The 16,120-nt window shown below is 44.4% G+C and overlaps 1 protein-coding gene across 15 annotated transcripts in view; it reads left to right on the top strand.

Annotated features, from left to right (window-relative positions):
• The window catches only part of LOC119013046 (1-phosphatidylinositol 4,5-bisphosphate phosphodiesterase beta-1), a 176,253-nt gene that overhangs the window by 124,282 nt on the left and 35,851 nt on the right, over positions 1-16,120 (top strand). For all 15 annotated transcript variants that reach the window (XR_005072670.1, XM_037087385.1, XM_037087384.1 and 12 more), the window contains 6 exons: positions 3,618-3,758; positions 4,300-4,379; positions 6,715-6,768; positions 9,317-9,392; positions 11,075-11,175; positions 11,895-12,061. Coding sequence is in view for 14 of the 15 variants with exons in the window: in XM_037087385.1 (XP_036943280.1) it covers positions 3,618-3,758; positions 4,300-4,379; positions 6,715-6,768; positions 9,317-9,392; positions 11,075-11,175; positions 11,895-12,061 (619 nt within the window). In the remaining variant the exon portion in view is untranslated. The remainder of the gene's footprint in view (positions 1-3,617; positions 3,759-4,299; positions 4,380-6,714; positions 6,769-9,316; positions 9,393-11,074; positions 11,176-11,894; positions 12,062-16,120) is intronic.

Below are 16,120 nucleotides of genomic sequence, written 5' to 3'. Positions count from 1 at the left end.
TGAACAGTAGATATTCACATCAGAGAACAGTGAATGTTTTCTACAGAAGCCCTCAGGGAAATTTCTCAGGGAGTAATGCATCGATCATGGCTGAAAGAAATCTGCGTATTTAGGTGGCTGGTATGGATTCAGATGTTAGCGGGCCTTAGCGGATATGCAATCAGACTTCCTTCCTTATTCTCTGACTCTCTCCTGGAAGTTACAGTGATGGGCTACCAAATGAAATGCACCACGACCTTGAAAAACAAAAAAATCTGGATGGTTTTAGATACAGTCAGAAACACTTGGGAGGAGATAAACAATTCAGTAAGATATGTAACAAACGTCTAGTTGTTTTTAAACATTTCAAATATGTAACCTACTAAAATAACATATTCTGATGTCACCGCTCTGTTATCACATTTTGATCAGTAATTGTATTGTTTTTTTGTTTTATTTCATTATGTAATGCTGTTACGTGTAACTACTTACTCTTCAACAGTAGTTGCATCATTAAACCTCCCATCAACCCAGACTCCTACCAGCCCCCACCCTCGGCTGGTTTGGCTCTAAATCTCCCATCTTCGTGGTAACTGGGACCTCCGGCATCCCTCCAGTGGCTCCCACAATGCACCAGCACAAATTACATTTACTCACATGGCTGAGCCCAACCCCTCTCCTCTTCCGTTCTTCTCTTTTCATAGCTTTACTTCTCTTTCCCTCCTCCTCCTCCTCCTCCTCCTCTTCCTCCCGTCCGGCAGGGCTCGCCTCCCTGACATCAGTTCGTTTCTCTTTGACTCCGTCTTTTCCCGACAGAACTGCTGACGCCTCTTCCAGCTGATAAGATGTGAGCGCCTGCAGCTCGGCTCTGCGCCGACTGTTTACAAAGAGATGAGCTGTGTGTTCAGCTAATGGCTACAAGTGGCATCAAAACAGTATCAAATTGTATTGACGTCCAAGCGCTGTAATGTATGAAATATGCATCTTACTGTCGTCTCGTCTGTTCTCAGAAGCCTTTCATCTTCGCCGCACTGCCAAAGCGCTCCCCTCAAAAAGGGCGCTCGGTCTCGGTGTGTTTTAGCAAATTGAAAGTGGCTTTTTATGGTTTGATTGATGGAGCTGGTGGTGTTCAGAATACATAACTTGGACAGTGATGGATTCGCATTCAAATCAGCACTTTATGTTCAATTGATTGGTGGTCGAGCCCAGGATCGTGTCCCTCTAACCTGCTGAGTGATCTGCTAATCACGCTACATTGGAAACATGTTATTTCTATATGAGCAGTACAGTTAGTTATATATATAAATCTCCTTTTTCTACGCTGGATATTATATTTTTTCCACACAAGAGCTGCGAATGCTCATGTGAGAGGCAGACAGACAGACAGACAGGCGGGCTGTCACAGCGGGCAGATTCCACAATGGAGAAAATGTACTGCCTCAGAAAAACTTCGGCATGATAATAACGGGCGCCACTAAGCCACACAATTTGATTTGGGGGTGTGAGGGACGTGTAGAGGACATTTATCAGCGTGACACAGGACACAATGCTCTTTGTTTGATTGGTTAAATTAGTGGGAGCTCATTTGCTTTCACTGCAAAATCCTTTACAGGGTTTTTTTGTTGTGTTAATTAAGCTGGAGCAACCATTTTGTATGCGGCTCGCGCACTGGGCCTCAAAGGAGAGAAAAAGATCATTGTTATTCCCGTCTTGCATCTCAGAGACACTGTAGTTTGTTTTTATACATGATTTGAACCAGAGATGAGTGGCCTAAAGGTATATTTGCTTAAATTGGTTTGGTTTAGTTTTCCTCCGACAGTTACCCCCAATGAACACGAATCCTTAAGAGTTTTCACTTTCTGTGTGAACTGAACGGTTGCCAGCACCCAGTGTTTTATCACGGCAGGCAACAGACTCATGTAACTTAATTTCTTCTCATGAATTCGCAGTATTTGTGAAAGCATTTATTAAAAATCCCACTATAAAACAGTAAACTCACAGGATCTCCTCTGCTAAGAAAATCCACTGAGGGGTTTTTAATGAAACATTTTGCCCTGTGATGTTATGCATGCTGCAGCACGCTGGCTGCTTTTCTTTGTACCATCTTACACGCTTAAGCTGAAAATGTGATGAGACGGGAGGATGTTCTCTGAGCTGAACACAAGCTGGAAAGAAAGGTCTGAAAAGCATTAAGCTTTTAGGAGTTGGAGAGTCGTCGGCGGGTCGTTGGTGGTAAATAAAAATCATGAATCCCCTGCAGATATTTTGTGGTCTTTTGTGCTTTGTAACAGTAAAAGTCTACATACTGGACCGGTGAGTTAACCCGTGTCATCCTTTGAATATCAGTTCAATGCCCCTTCAACTGGTTTACACTTTAAAATGTCTCCTATAATAGGGCTGCTAAACCCACCTTGTTCCGCTGCTTTTGTAGCTTGTAATACGGAATCTGCAAGTCACACTGGGACCCCACAGGGGCTGAAGCGTCTCACCTCGCCGCTCACACCCCGACCCAAGACAGCTGACCTCTCATTAATCACACAAATCGGCCATCAGTCGCTGCGCAAGCAGAAATATCGCTCACTTCCTCAACAAAACAAAAGCGTCCCTTGTCCTTCTCCACGGCTGTTTCGTGTCATTTGCCTTCCCACCGATGAAATAGTTGTTATGGTTTGCTGTGTTTTGAATGTGGGTCGGGCTGAACTGTAGCCCGCTGTTGTAAAGGTGTGGTGTTTACAGTGCGTATGCAGGTTACAGGCTGGCAGAGGATAAGCAGAAGGCGACATGCACACCACTTGCTTTGCTTTGGTGTTTGTGGAGCAGGGAATCAAGTGCCCTGGAAAAAAAAAATCCTGTTCTAAAGATAGAAAAATCAATTCCTGCATTGATTTATGAAAAAAAGCTGACATCGCGGTCGAGTAAAAAGTGACACAGCGTTTAAATAAAGCCCATAATTGCATGATGGTCCACAGCTGTGTTGGAGGTATGTCCAGTGTTGGGAGGACCGGCCCACCAAAAACAACAAAGGAAAACCAACAAATTGCTCTTAGAAATGCAAACAAACAGAGACCAGATGCACATTAAACAACCCCTGACCACATTTGAGTGGACTGGTACTGAGAGGGCTGCGATTTCGAGAAATGTGAGGAACATTGGATTATTCAGTTAGAGAGTTTGAGCCTTTCAAAAGGGCGACGCGTGTCAGAGCCAGATATAACATGCACATTTTCTCTTTCTTCTTCTGTTTTACCTTGTTGTTGTTGTTTTTTAGTTTTTTTTGGATGGGCCTGTCTGTTTTGGAAATATTTTGTCAGTGTGTACTTGAATGGATTCAGAGTTGCAGCACCGGATGGGGCCGTGACATGCTGTGGACTTGAAAAAATGCTTCCCTTTTTACTGACATTAGAGGGATTACAGATATTATGTTGTGTGACAGTTGTGAGCTGCTGCATTTGGACTACGACACTGTGAACTATCATGCATTTACAAGCACTGCGTCACTTTACGATCGGTTCGTCTTATGAATGCGACTTTTTAATTAATCAATGCAGGCATGGTAAGTGTATGCGTGAATTGATTTTTTGACTTGATGACTTTGATTGTTTGGTGATGAGATTTTTTTTCTCTCTCTCTCTCTTCAGGAAGCAAAGCTGCGGGAGCTTCTGGATGTCAGCACCCTGGCGGGGAAGATGGAGAACAGGATGCTGACGGTGGTGAGCGGCCCTGACATGGTCAACATCACCTATTTGAACTTCATGGCCTTCCAGGAGGAGACGGCAAAGGTAAGCATCGATAAGTCTGTATGGAGATACAACGAGCGGCTGTCAAACGCTTTAACCACTTGGTGTTTTAATTGAGGTGTTCCATTCGTATCCGTGAGGTCAGTGTTCATGAAAGGATTCCCTGTGGGAGAGGTGGAAAAAAAATGAATAAAAGGCAAACAATAAAATCGTTTATTTGTCAAGACTGCGGAAGTGAAATCTAGAAAGAGCCGGTTGATCTCATGACACACGGGTTAATTAAAATGATGAAGAGGCTGCGCAACAATAATTTGATCAGTATCTCAGTTCCCTTTTCTTTTTCTTTTTTTTTTTTGTTGCCGATAAATAGAAGGAATTAAAACAGTTATCACGAAAGCAATATTCCCCGGTATGTGTAAGGTCAGGCAACAGTGTGTCTTCTGAATTCAAATGGACCTGACCATTATGAAGTCATGTCAACATTTATTTCAAACACATGGCAGCAAACTGCACCTGACTCTGTGTGTGTGTGTGTGTGTGTGTGTGTGTGTGTGTGTGTGTGTGCTTGTTTTATATTCTGCAGGAATGGGCGGAAGAGCTGTTCAAGCTTGCGTCGAACCTTTTGGTACAGAACATGTCCAGAGAAGACTGCCTTGAGAAAGCGTACGTCAACCTACACCACCCCTCACACACACACACACACACACACACAAGCAGCACACACTCACACACACAAAAAAACATGTAAATCCACCAACCCTGAGATAAATATGAAAATCAAGTCTGGCAGGAACAAAAAATGTCAGTCATCACAGGCATCGCATCGGGTGCAAACTGTATTTTACATAAACAGAAACACGAGGAAACAGCAAATGAGGCGTCTTCTCTTGAAAGAGGATTCAATGCCAAACAAGTGCAACAAGGGGGTTATACTTACAAATGAGGCAACAACTCATTTGCAACGTGCACAGAACTGCACCGAGTAATGCAGTAAACCACGAGGAGACATCTGCACGCGTACGCCAGGGTGAATATCAGCTGCGCTCTGCTTCCAAACACACATAATCAGGAGGTACGGAGTTGCTTTTCACAGCTCCACGAGGCAGCCTGAGGGCCTGAGCTTATAAAGGTCACTTCACCCCACATGGGTGGAGAGAAAAAAAACAGGACAGGAAAGAAGCAGGAGGATAAATTAAACAGCTGGAAATATGTATCAGTTCATGAACCTGAATCTGCTTCTGGGTGTTCACTCGGCGTGCATGTTGGTGTGCGTATGGTGCTGCGCTGGTGACATTATGGCGGACCGGTGTCTACTTAAATGGGTCGGGGTGGGTTTGCTGACCTGAACCAGTTAAAGAGGTCGCCGTTTCATTCCAGCCTATTACATGAATCATCCCTGGGCCTCATCAATACATCAGGCCTCTGTGTCCGGTAAAAGAGTTTTTATCATCAATCGGCCTCGCAGCACGTCTGATCCTGTGTAATAACTGTGTCTAACAGCTCGCGGCACCACGTTTCCATTGATCCGAATGGAGCCCACACACTGATCTATGGATCGCCACTGATTTATGTGTGCGGCGACCGGGCGAGGCGAGCTCATGCAGAGCGGGCCTAAATATGAATCTGCCCTATTGTATCAAGAGAGAATACGCTGGGGCTCGGCTTGGTGACAACTCCCAGCTGTCTGATGTTTATCAGTGAGCAGAAGCCATTATCTCGCACCCCTGAGGAGGCTAATTGACTTATGAGACAATAAAAGTGGCCATCGACCACACGGTACACAGAGCGTTGAATACAATTGAACAGAGCAGGTTTCGCACTCACGCTGGTCGGCCGCAGTGGCAGTTGTTGTGCACCGCTCGGTGACAAATAAGTCGATTCTTTGCCATACTTGCTTCGTGATGGTCGTCTGCATGTGGTTCTCGTTGCTTCAGACTGTGATATAGATATATATTTTTTTAAGCGTAGAAGGGCAGCAACAGGAAACAAAACAGAAGCCAGCATGTCCTCAAACGGCTGCTCAATGCAATATGTTCTCTTCAGATCGGTGCAACAGAGCCGAGGCCACTCCCTACATTATGTCTCCTTTTGTGCGCCAGTGATTCGAGTTAGAAGGGCTTGTTTTACAATGTGATGACCTGTGATTATGCTGAAAGCTGCGAATTTACCAGGTGTTGCTTTGCATCTCATCCCGTGCCAGAAAAAAAAAGTGAGTGAGTGGATGTGCAGAAGTAAGTGGGCAAAATGGAAAACTGAGCTCCTCGCTTTGCCAGAGAGGGAGGACGGGAGACAGAGAAAGAGAAAGTGAATTTACTCGTCTAAATGAATAATACAGGCAGGTGTAAGGCAGACGACGGCATCAAGAAACACCTAGCCGTCCCCTCCTCCTCTCCTTTTCGACCTTCTGTAGCTCCAGTGACGTCAACTGTTGTCAACTCGCTCGTTTTTTCACTACACATTCTCTTCTTTATTAGAGACAAAAAAGGAACACCTCAGACAAAACCCAGTTTGGCCCCCCCTCAACCATTACAGTCATTTGTGACTTTGCCCGTGGCGGCCGGCTTGCCCTACGAAGTGGACACCGTAATGGATATTAATTATTAGCCAGCAGCCACTTAAAGCCCAGCCTTGTAATGATGGCTCCTGTTGCAGCTGAGCTATTTATAGCCCAGGCTGCGCTGCCTGTGCTGCTGCTGCTGCTGCTGCATGGCCCCGTGCTGCCGATGCAAGACTTCCAGGGATTAGCCACGACCCAAACCTGCCATTCAAACACAGCCAAATATTCACAGAGTGCTCAGAGACTTCTACACATGCAGTCGACGCTGTGAGACACTAATGTGTATTTCACCACACTCGCTCATAGACATAGAATTGAATTTGGTACTCTCATATGTACATCAAGCAGATGCACACACACACACACACAATTCAAATTCAAGACAACCAAACATGAACTGTATTACATGTTGTGTAAGGTGTTGTGCTCTGTCCAATGCAGATACACTCGGCTGAAGCTGCAGCTCAACCCTGAGGGGCGAATCCCTGTCAAGAAGTAAGTCTCTCTGACTCACTCAGCTCTCCCTCGCCACCCCTCCGCTCTTTTGATCAGCTTCCTCTCCCTTCTCCCCGTTACTCTGAGCATGGATGTGCTTCAGCGAGCACACATGCTCCGAGTACACATGTGTGCGTTTCTTCCTCCCGTCTGTCGCCACAACACTCCCTTATACCCTGACACGACTCGAGCTCTGCGGTAAAATGAGCTCCATTAATTCTACCACTGTCCTTTCCTCTGTCTGTGAAGAGCCCACCCTTATTTGTTTGTGAAAGAAATAGCATGTCCTGACCCAGCCCCTTTTTACATCTGTCACACTGTGTGATGTTTGTGAGAATTTTTTTTTGTGTGTGTGTGTGAATTACAGTTACAATATCGCCCATCTGGGAGTTTGTCATCTACTCAGTTAAAAAAAAAAAAAACTCTCTCTACTGCCATTAGTCAAGTTGAGCTTTGAGGCAGCCGCCGGTGAACTTCTGCGATAACCTCCCTCAGAGCCGCAGAGGAAAACAGTGGGTGTCAATGCAGAGAGGCAGAGAGACACTCCTTGCCGTTTAGGGAATTAACCTCCTAGCTGGGAGGACATGTCAGCTTGACTAATGTCAGCTTGACTCCGCTCTCCCACGGAGCATACAGTATGCGCTCATGGATGTGCACGGGCATACCTCTGCATGTAATTAAACCAGGCGACGGCCTACGGGAACAGAACTAAACAGCCAGCGGCAGCTTTGACGACGCCGGAGTTCATCGCAGTAAATCTCAGTTATTGTCTATATACACTGGAATAAAAACAGAGGACGGGAGCCCAACCACACACAGACACTGTGTCACTCTGCACTCGAATAACTGATGAAGCAGGGAAGCAGAGAAAGTAATGTTATCTGAAGCTAAAAATAAAAAACTAAAAGCATTGGAATATGTGAACTACGTGACACAAAACTAAAAGGGATGTTTTTCTCCACTCATGAAAACATTTTGGCAGAGATGTGGACCAGAGTCATTGCGACTTGGGGTCGACTCATGTCACGGTTTTAATGTATTCCAGCTTGACTTCATTCTGTAAAATAGTTTGTTTTGTTTTTATGTGATGACGCATAAAGGGACTGAAACTCAGTTTTGTGACCCTGGTGTTGTAAAAAAGATAAATGAACCTCGAGTTTTGACTTTACAGGGAAAAAAATGACCTGCAACTTCACTTGGACTCTGAAGTTACAGATTCATAATGTGACATGTTTTTAAGTTATTTATTTATTCTGGCTGCCAGTCTCACTGTCTGAGAGTGAAGGGGAGGTAATATTTATCGACTTAGATTTAGAAATAAATACGCTTTCATAACATTATTTGTTTTCTTGCTTATTTAAATTTGTTTCAATCAATGATTATGATGCATTTTCAATTAATGGTTCTCAACTGTCCTCACTCTCATCGTTACTGTTCATATAAACCAGATGCTGTAGATGAGACTCTTACATCATGGTGGGAGAAAGTCGCGTCTAAATTACCTTAATGACTGAATTGACTCGACTTGTCTAGGAAAAAAATAACTCACTCAAGACTTGAAACAAGCGACTGGAGTCACATGAGTCACTCTGCATTCGGAGAAAGTAATAACACCACAAGTACAAACTGCCTGGACTTGTGACCGGTGATGTGTGCAGCAGCAAGGAGCGCTAAGAAATGAAATGATAGCGATGATTGGATAGATAATCACGGCAACGATAAAGATAACGATAATGACGTCGGAAATGATAGTGGTGGTTGTGATGGTGGTGAGAATGATAATGATGTTTGTGGTTGTTTCATCTTTATGAAGACTTCTAAACATTTTCTCATTATTTATGCACATATGGTCTTTACCATCTGGAGTGAGACAGTGTGAGCTGCAGTGTGTTTTGTTTTAAGGTTTTTGTACATAAGCAGCGTTCATTAAGTTAAATCTAACATGCATTTTACAGCGTGTACACATGTTGCACCTTTCTAGATGCACAGTATTTGTCCGTATGCTCCTTTAAAGCAGTGAGGGTGGACAAAAAAATAGAAAACATCTCTATTATAAAATCTATACAGCCTGTAAAATGCACAGAATGTTGAATCAACAGCTCTAACAGAATAGTTTCAGCAAAATATTATAACCTCCATGAATACAAAATTTATTTCAAGGCTTTTTTTTTTTTACTAGGGTTGATTAGTTTTAGCTAGGTGTGCCATCTCTCTCTCTCTCTCTCTCTATTTTCCCTTAATCTGCATCTATTATATTTTTCATCTTGCCGTTTTGTTTGTCTCATGTGTGTCTTTTGATCCACGAGTTTCCCTGCAAGTTTGTTGTTACGTTCCTCTAAACTCCCTCCTCAGTTTCCGTTTCATCTTGCTGTCCTTTTCACCGTTTGCTGCCGCTACAACAGAACTTTTCGTCGTGCAGGATGTCTTCGTAAAGACATATAAGTACGAACTGAAAGCGGTGATCCCTCTAATTGAAGTGGAGGATCGAGAGTGAAAACGTGTCATTTTCTGGGATTACTCATCAGGGTGTGTTTTTGTGTCCCCGCAGTATCTTCAGGATGTTCTCGTCAGACAGGAAGCGAGTGGAGACGGCCCTGGAAAACTGTAACCTCCCTTCTGGCAGAGTGAGACACCAGAACACTGAGGCTTCCCTCTTTCTTCTGTCACACTGTCTCCTCATATTTCCCCCTTTGTCTCTGAACCTGCTGTCCCTTCTTCTTCTCTTCATCTCTGAGCTCTTTCCTCTTCTTCTTCTTCATCCATCCTGCAGTCTGTCCTCTCACCGTTCGGCCTTTATTCTCCTGTAACAGCAGCTGATTGACGCTTTACTCATTTGTGTGGAGTCGTATTTTTCTGGGTGTCTTGCATGACTTCCCACTCAGAACTGATTTAGCCTTGGTCGTAATGAAACAAATAGACCCAGTGGGAGCAATAGAGATGACAAAAAAGCTGCTTTATCTTTACCTCTCATCGGATATCTCTGGAGAGAAAGCGGCCCCCTCATGCATTGAGGTGTAAACACTCCCCCCAAACACAGCAAACAAGTTCTGCACTCCTGCAGTGGCAAGCAATTTGCATGTTAGGAAGTGGGGGAAAAAAGGCCATTTAACGCAGTCCTGAGCATATGCTGAAACATATGCACATACAGACACATCGTAGAGCAAACACACACAGAAATACACACAGACACGCACACTGAACAAACTATACGTAATTAGCACAGGGAGCGGGAGCGGGAGGTAAGAATGTGTTGCCGTTTGAAGGTCTGGTGGGATTTGCTGTTGTTCCAGCACGCAAGTAATTACAGCTAAACGATAGTGCTGTTAATCCCTCAAACACACACTCTTCACACACACAAAAGCGCATTCACTACGTAGCTCTCGCACACCAAGGTCTTCGGAATGAGTCACCGAGTTTTTTTTGTTTTTTTTTCGGCTGGGCTTGACCTGCATCCCCCTCCCTCGTGCATCCTTCCTCATCTTCTTTTTCCCCCCTCGCTGTTTGGTTCTGCTCTGTTTCTCGCTGGCGCGGTGCTGCTGCCTTCTGCTCGGCGCTGTGTCTTTATCAGACCTGTTTGGCTCTGATAGCTCTATAAGGAGCCCTCGTGGCCACAGCTCCTTTTTTTTTTTTTTTTTTTTGTTAAAGTCTAGGTGCAAATTGCAGGCAGTCATCTTTTGTTAATTATTTCCTTGTGAAATGTATGCTTGTGTGTAATCGCATCCAGAGGGAGATTAGAAGTCGGGATCAGCTATAGAATGATGAGGAGCATGAAAGACGCTGTTGCTCATGTGCACATCAGCACAACTTTTACCAATTTTTAAGAGTTTTCTGGAGGTGCAGGCTTGCTGTGTTAGTCACAGGATGGAGTGTCACATGCTGCACAGATTACAAAGCACTTTATGTCAGCTTGATGACTTGAGAACTTTACAAATTAATTGGACTTAGCTTGTGCACATAAGTAGATAAAAGATGTGCAGGTATGACGATTTGCTTATCCAGCTTAAAAAGTAGGACTCATACTGCAGTGAAGGCATCACCCACAGATGAGAGACAGCCTATATGTGATATGTATCATGATATATATATAATTCTGCACTGGTTTAAACCCCACCATAGACATTGCTTTGCAATTCAGGATGATACATCAAAATGTTTTTTGCATGATACTCTACATATGAGTTGTCAAAAATAGCTGATGATAACCTGAAGCTGCTTCAGATCTTTCCACAGTGTCTCCCACCTGCTGCCCCATAATTTGTACCCACAGTGAGTTTACATGTGACCGTGTTGCTGTTCTCTGCCGCAGAATGACTCCATCCCCCAGGAAGATTTCACTCCGGAGGTCTACAACATGTTTCTGAACAACATCTGCGCCCGATCTGAGCTGGACCACATCTTCTCCGACGTGTAAGAAACCGTGTTCCCCTCAAGTGTGTTTGCCTATCATGAAGGAAATCATCTTTTCAAACCACAAACAACACAGTAATTCACAGTTTGGAAAAAATGTTGAAACAATGTGAGAGCTTTTTTTTTTTTTTTTTCCTAGCCATCTGTTGCTCGCTTCAGTCAGGCAGCTTGATAATGGCTGCCATCCTCGAGAGAGCAGTATGGCTTTGTAGGTTCAAGACACCTGCTTTTTACCCATTTGGGTCATCATAATTACATAATTAGTGCAGGAATGTGTGTAATGGTTGTGACTCCTCGATCCCGGCTGTGTGGCTCCTGCTGCTGCCGCCCGTCGGCCCCCAGAGGAACTCAGGCCATCAGCCGAGGCAACGCGGCAGCATGACCGAGGCCACACCAAGTCATAGATCTTAATCACAGTTAAGTGAGATGGCACGAGAGCCAGGAGGATATGGAGATGATAATTCAGCAGAACAGGCTTAGATATGAAAGGCGTTTTAATCAAATCTCGTAATTTACTCAACACAACATTTAATCCTCTGCTCCTTTGCGCTTCTGTTTCTCTCCCTCTCCACATCTCTTTGCCGGCGCTTTAATTACCGCTCCTCCTCCTCTTCCCCTTCAACATCTCCCCCTTTAGTTTTCATTTTCTATATTTAAATTTTTGAATTCCGTTCTCATGCCCACATCTCGCTCTTGTGTTTCTCCTGCTCTCTCCTCAGGGGGGCTAAGAGTCGTCCATACCTGACGGTGGAGCAGATGACGGAGTTTATAAACAGTAAACAGCGAGACCCTCGCCTGAACGAGATACTCTACCCTCCTCTCAAACCAGAACAGGTCCAGTTGCTGGTGGACAAATATGAACCCAATGCTTCGCTGGCACAGAAAGGTCAGTGGCTCAAATGTCTGCGAGTACAAGCGCAGGTACACCGTCCCGCTTTTATGTACGCATAAACACACGCACAAGGAACATTCGAGCTTGACAGATGAGCTTTTCATACATTAAATAAGACGACCAGACGTGCAGTGTTGTGTTTTGTCAGTAAAACCTTGTGGAAACGACAAAAAACACTTTGTCAGAACTGACCCAGACGTACCCTGCTAACCCTCCACTCCAGCCCCCGCCACCAGTACATTTGGCAGGGCTGTTGTCATGGCATTGCTCAGAAAGTGAGGGGACATGGTGGGGTGCCAGGGAGAGGAATGTTAGAAGTCTGTAAATAACACACACACACACACACACACACACACACACATACAAGTTTCACCCACTCCAAACACTGCCAAGCTTAACGGATATTCCCTGCCATTTTATTTACAAGAATGGGATTACTGAGAAGAATCCTTGAGTGGAGAGCGAAAGAGAGGAAGTTAAAAAGACGGAGCGAGAGAAAAGGTTGCGTGTGTGTGTTTGTGCTTCAGGAGAGCTTGAACAAATAGCAAGTGGCAAGTGGACTGCAGCAGAGATCTTATGTGGTGGCTGCTCACGCGAAAGCTGCTCTTTCAGGAAAATTTTTAAAAAAACCTTCCTTTTCTCTTTTACCGGAGGGTTTATTACTCGTGCCTATCTGTTTGTTTTCTTCCCTTGTGTGTCACATTATTCATCAAAAAATGCGCTGGAAAAACAGGGAACAGTAGAAAGCAGCAGATGGTTCACCTCATCAGACAACATCCAGAAGACATTAAAACATGTTTTCAAAAAGTCTGAATAACAATCTGAATTGGACACATCATTTTTTCTGGCGCTGATAACAGAGGTCTCTCTCTATTGAATTCAACGCCGACTGAAGGATCTTCAAGCGCTGCTCAGAACGACTTGAATTTAAAAGCATAAACAAGCCAGCGTCCTTAACCTCAACGCGCTGCGTGGCATAGCGCCTGAAGAGGGACGGGTGTTGGCGTGTCCACCTGGAAGTGCACACGTGTAAAAGTTAATAAACAGGCAGTTTTAGGTGGAGTTGGAGTAGCACACCATAAAGTCAATAACAGCCAAGGTGGATGAGTGTAGGAGAGCCAACACTCCTGGACGTGTTCAGCTTTCATGTGGTCTGAAGTGTCAGCGGACGCAGAGCTGCCAAAACGTCCCACTTCAGATATCAGGCATCGAGGTCGGGCATGTGCCAATTCAGATATCTCTGCTGGAAAGCATTTGTTACAGGGCTGCCAAAATGGGTGACTTTCCTTATGTCATGTTCTGTCTAATCTCAAACTATTTTGATAACCTCATAAAAGAATGTTAGAGGCACTTCACTCCATGTATAATTGAGTAGCTTATATCAGAGGCGCGAATGTTCACGGGCCACACGATCCGAGCTTTCTGACACATAGCTTTAAGACAGGGAACATCCTGAATCTGGCAAACATAGCGGCAAACAGCATGACTCGACTGTGCACAGATGTCTCAGAGCTGGACGGCAACGGCTCAATTCATGACCGGTTAGCTGTGTTCTTTGTGGTTTTAGGTGTCAGCACAGGGTTAAAACTGCTACATGTGTTGTTATACAAAAGTATTTATTTGTAGTGGGACAGATTGTGTCTTTTCCAGTTTTTGGTGCGTAAGAATTTTAGTGGCCTCCCTCAACCGTATATCCTAACTTATTAATGTGATGTTCACTCATATTTTAATGCAGGAGAGGGATGTTGCAGCGGTGAATTAACTCTTTAACTAATAATTTTGTGTTCGCTGCAGCCTCTGATGTCTCACTGCTGCAGAATCCTTCATTTCCACATTGCGATGCATCTAAGAATCGAGTCATTTCCACACCTTGAGTTTATATTTACCCGAGTTAAAGACGAAATCTGTGTGGACTAATATTTTATCAAATCAGACTTACTGATTACATGACACGTCTTCAGCTCTCCAGTCAATATTACATTTGAGTTTAATATGCCACATGTATTTTATTCAATGTTTCTTAGGCATCAACAACAAACTGATCTTTAGATTTTAAATCTGCATGCAGCTGTTTATCAAACACTTTTAATTCTCAAAGATGTGTACTAAAGAAGTGAAGTACGTGGGTGAATATATTTAAAAGGTATTTTGAGAAAAACATTCGGTCTTCGGGCTGTTATTAAATAGAGAGCCTGTTTTAAAATTAAAAAATGCTAATCTATGGGGCCAGAAGCAGCTGTTTATCTGAAAACGTATTCAGTGTAGCATTATTATGCCGATCACATTTGCAGGTTTATTGCTAATCACATTGAACTAAATTGACCTCAGCTGACTGAAGCATGAGTGCCTCGACAATAAACCCTCCTGAGCAGAGTACTTTCTGCTTTTTCTCCCAAATGTGGAGTAAAATTAATGATAGGTGCCCAAATAATTCTCTGAAGCACTTCGTGACATCCCGTTCGACCCCCTTGTGTTTGACTCTGATCACAGCGATGTGCTCGTAGTGTGTTGTGGTGGTTTCAGCCTGTCCCCAGCTCTCTGGAAGCGTGCCCTTCTCCGTCCCAGTGACAGATTTCCCCATGTGAAGTATTTATCTAGCCGGAGGAAGTGTTGCCATCTGCTCTGCAGAGGGGTCCAGAGCTCCACATGCTACCTTCACACACACACACACACACACACACACTTTTTGCTCTCTCAAGGACACTCAAATGTGCACAGGGAAATCAACATTGGTTGGTTTTGTGCATGACAAGCATGTGCTTTTACTGTAGCTTGCACTGGATAAAAGCATCATGTGGATGCTTGTACACAGTCAGCCTGCATAAATGCACACGCTTTAATTGGAGACAGTGGATAGGGTGCCTCAGGTCTGCCTCAAAATAGCCTGTGTAATCTAGTTACTTTCATTTTCTTCTCTGCTTACTCTCTTTGTGGCACGCTCCCTTCCTCTGCCTCCAGTGCGTCGTACCTCTCGTTCATCTCTTCGGTGCTCTGTCATTGTCTTTGACTACTTCAGTCTGCGCTCACTCAAACGGTCCCACATTGTTTGAATGCAGATGAATGAAATGCTAAATGAAACAAGACACTTACAGTCTCTTACATCCAGAGTGGGCGGTGGTGTATCATCGCATATTCATCTTCTGTGATTGTAGAGAGGAAGCTCCTTGTCAGATTCAGCCGGTTTGTGTCCACCCTCGTCTCACAGGTTATCATTAAATTGAGAATACATTTACACTGCCATTTCCTCCCAGCTCAACAGAGTCCTTGAGGTTTTTTTTTTTTTCTTTTACAGCCTTTTATACTTTCATACTAGAGCTTCCTTTACTTTCAGATTGAACTTCGCCCTTCAAGCTTCACCTTTTGAATAACACCTGTAGGCTCTCGCTCAAGTGCACCTCTAATCCCGGCCATGTTAACACCGTTTCTCCCTGTTTGACCTACAAATGTCTCGGGAACTGGGGAAACTCTGCGTCCGTGTCTGTGCGAGTGTGTGATCGGGCACCTAGCCTGGCACAGGGAGGTCCTGGCAGTCAGTGGGGAGTAAGACGCTGAGTGCGACTGGGCTCACATGTCACAGACAGCAGCCAGCCTTAATTAGTCCAGCAACTCTGCAGAGGGCGGCACCGCATTAATTAGCATAAAGTGGCCGGAGGGACCTGCTGCACCCGTCGAGCTTGCATCATTTAGCATATTTAGCATAACCTGAAGTGAGTGTGTGAGTGTGTGTGTGTGTGTGTGTGTGTGTGTGGGTGGAGGAGGTAGTGAGCGTTTTGGTTGTGCCTTGGGCGCTTGTTATACGTTGTACAAAATTGAATCCATGCAGGTGAGGTGTGTGATGCGTATGGTAATGTGTATGGAAATTTTTAATCTCGTGTCTGGATGACTGGAGATGTGAGCATTTTTTTTTTTTTTTTTTTTTTTTCCCCTGCTGACTTATTTATTATTCGGGATCTCGAGCACGTTCAGTGAAGACATGAGCTCGGTGATGACAGCTAAAAGGCAGAAGCTTACCGCAAGTGACCTTGACAAACAATCAAAAACACGGATAGAACG

Source organism: Acanthopagrus latus, chromosome 22 (assembly GCF_904848185.1).
Source record: "Acanthopagrus latus isolate v.2019 chromosome 22, fAcaLat1.1, whole genome shotgun sequence".
In the NCBI taxonomy this organism is placed as follows: domain Eukaryota; kingdom Metazoa; phylum Chordata; class Actinopteri; order Spariformes; family Sparidae; genus Acanthopagrus; species Acanthopagrus latus.
Note: the sequence above shows the minus strand (reverse complement) of the source record. Positions and strands in the feature narration are given on the sequence as shown.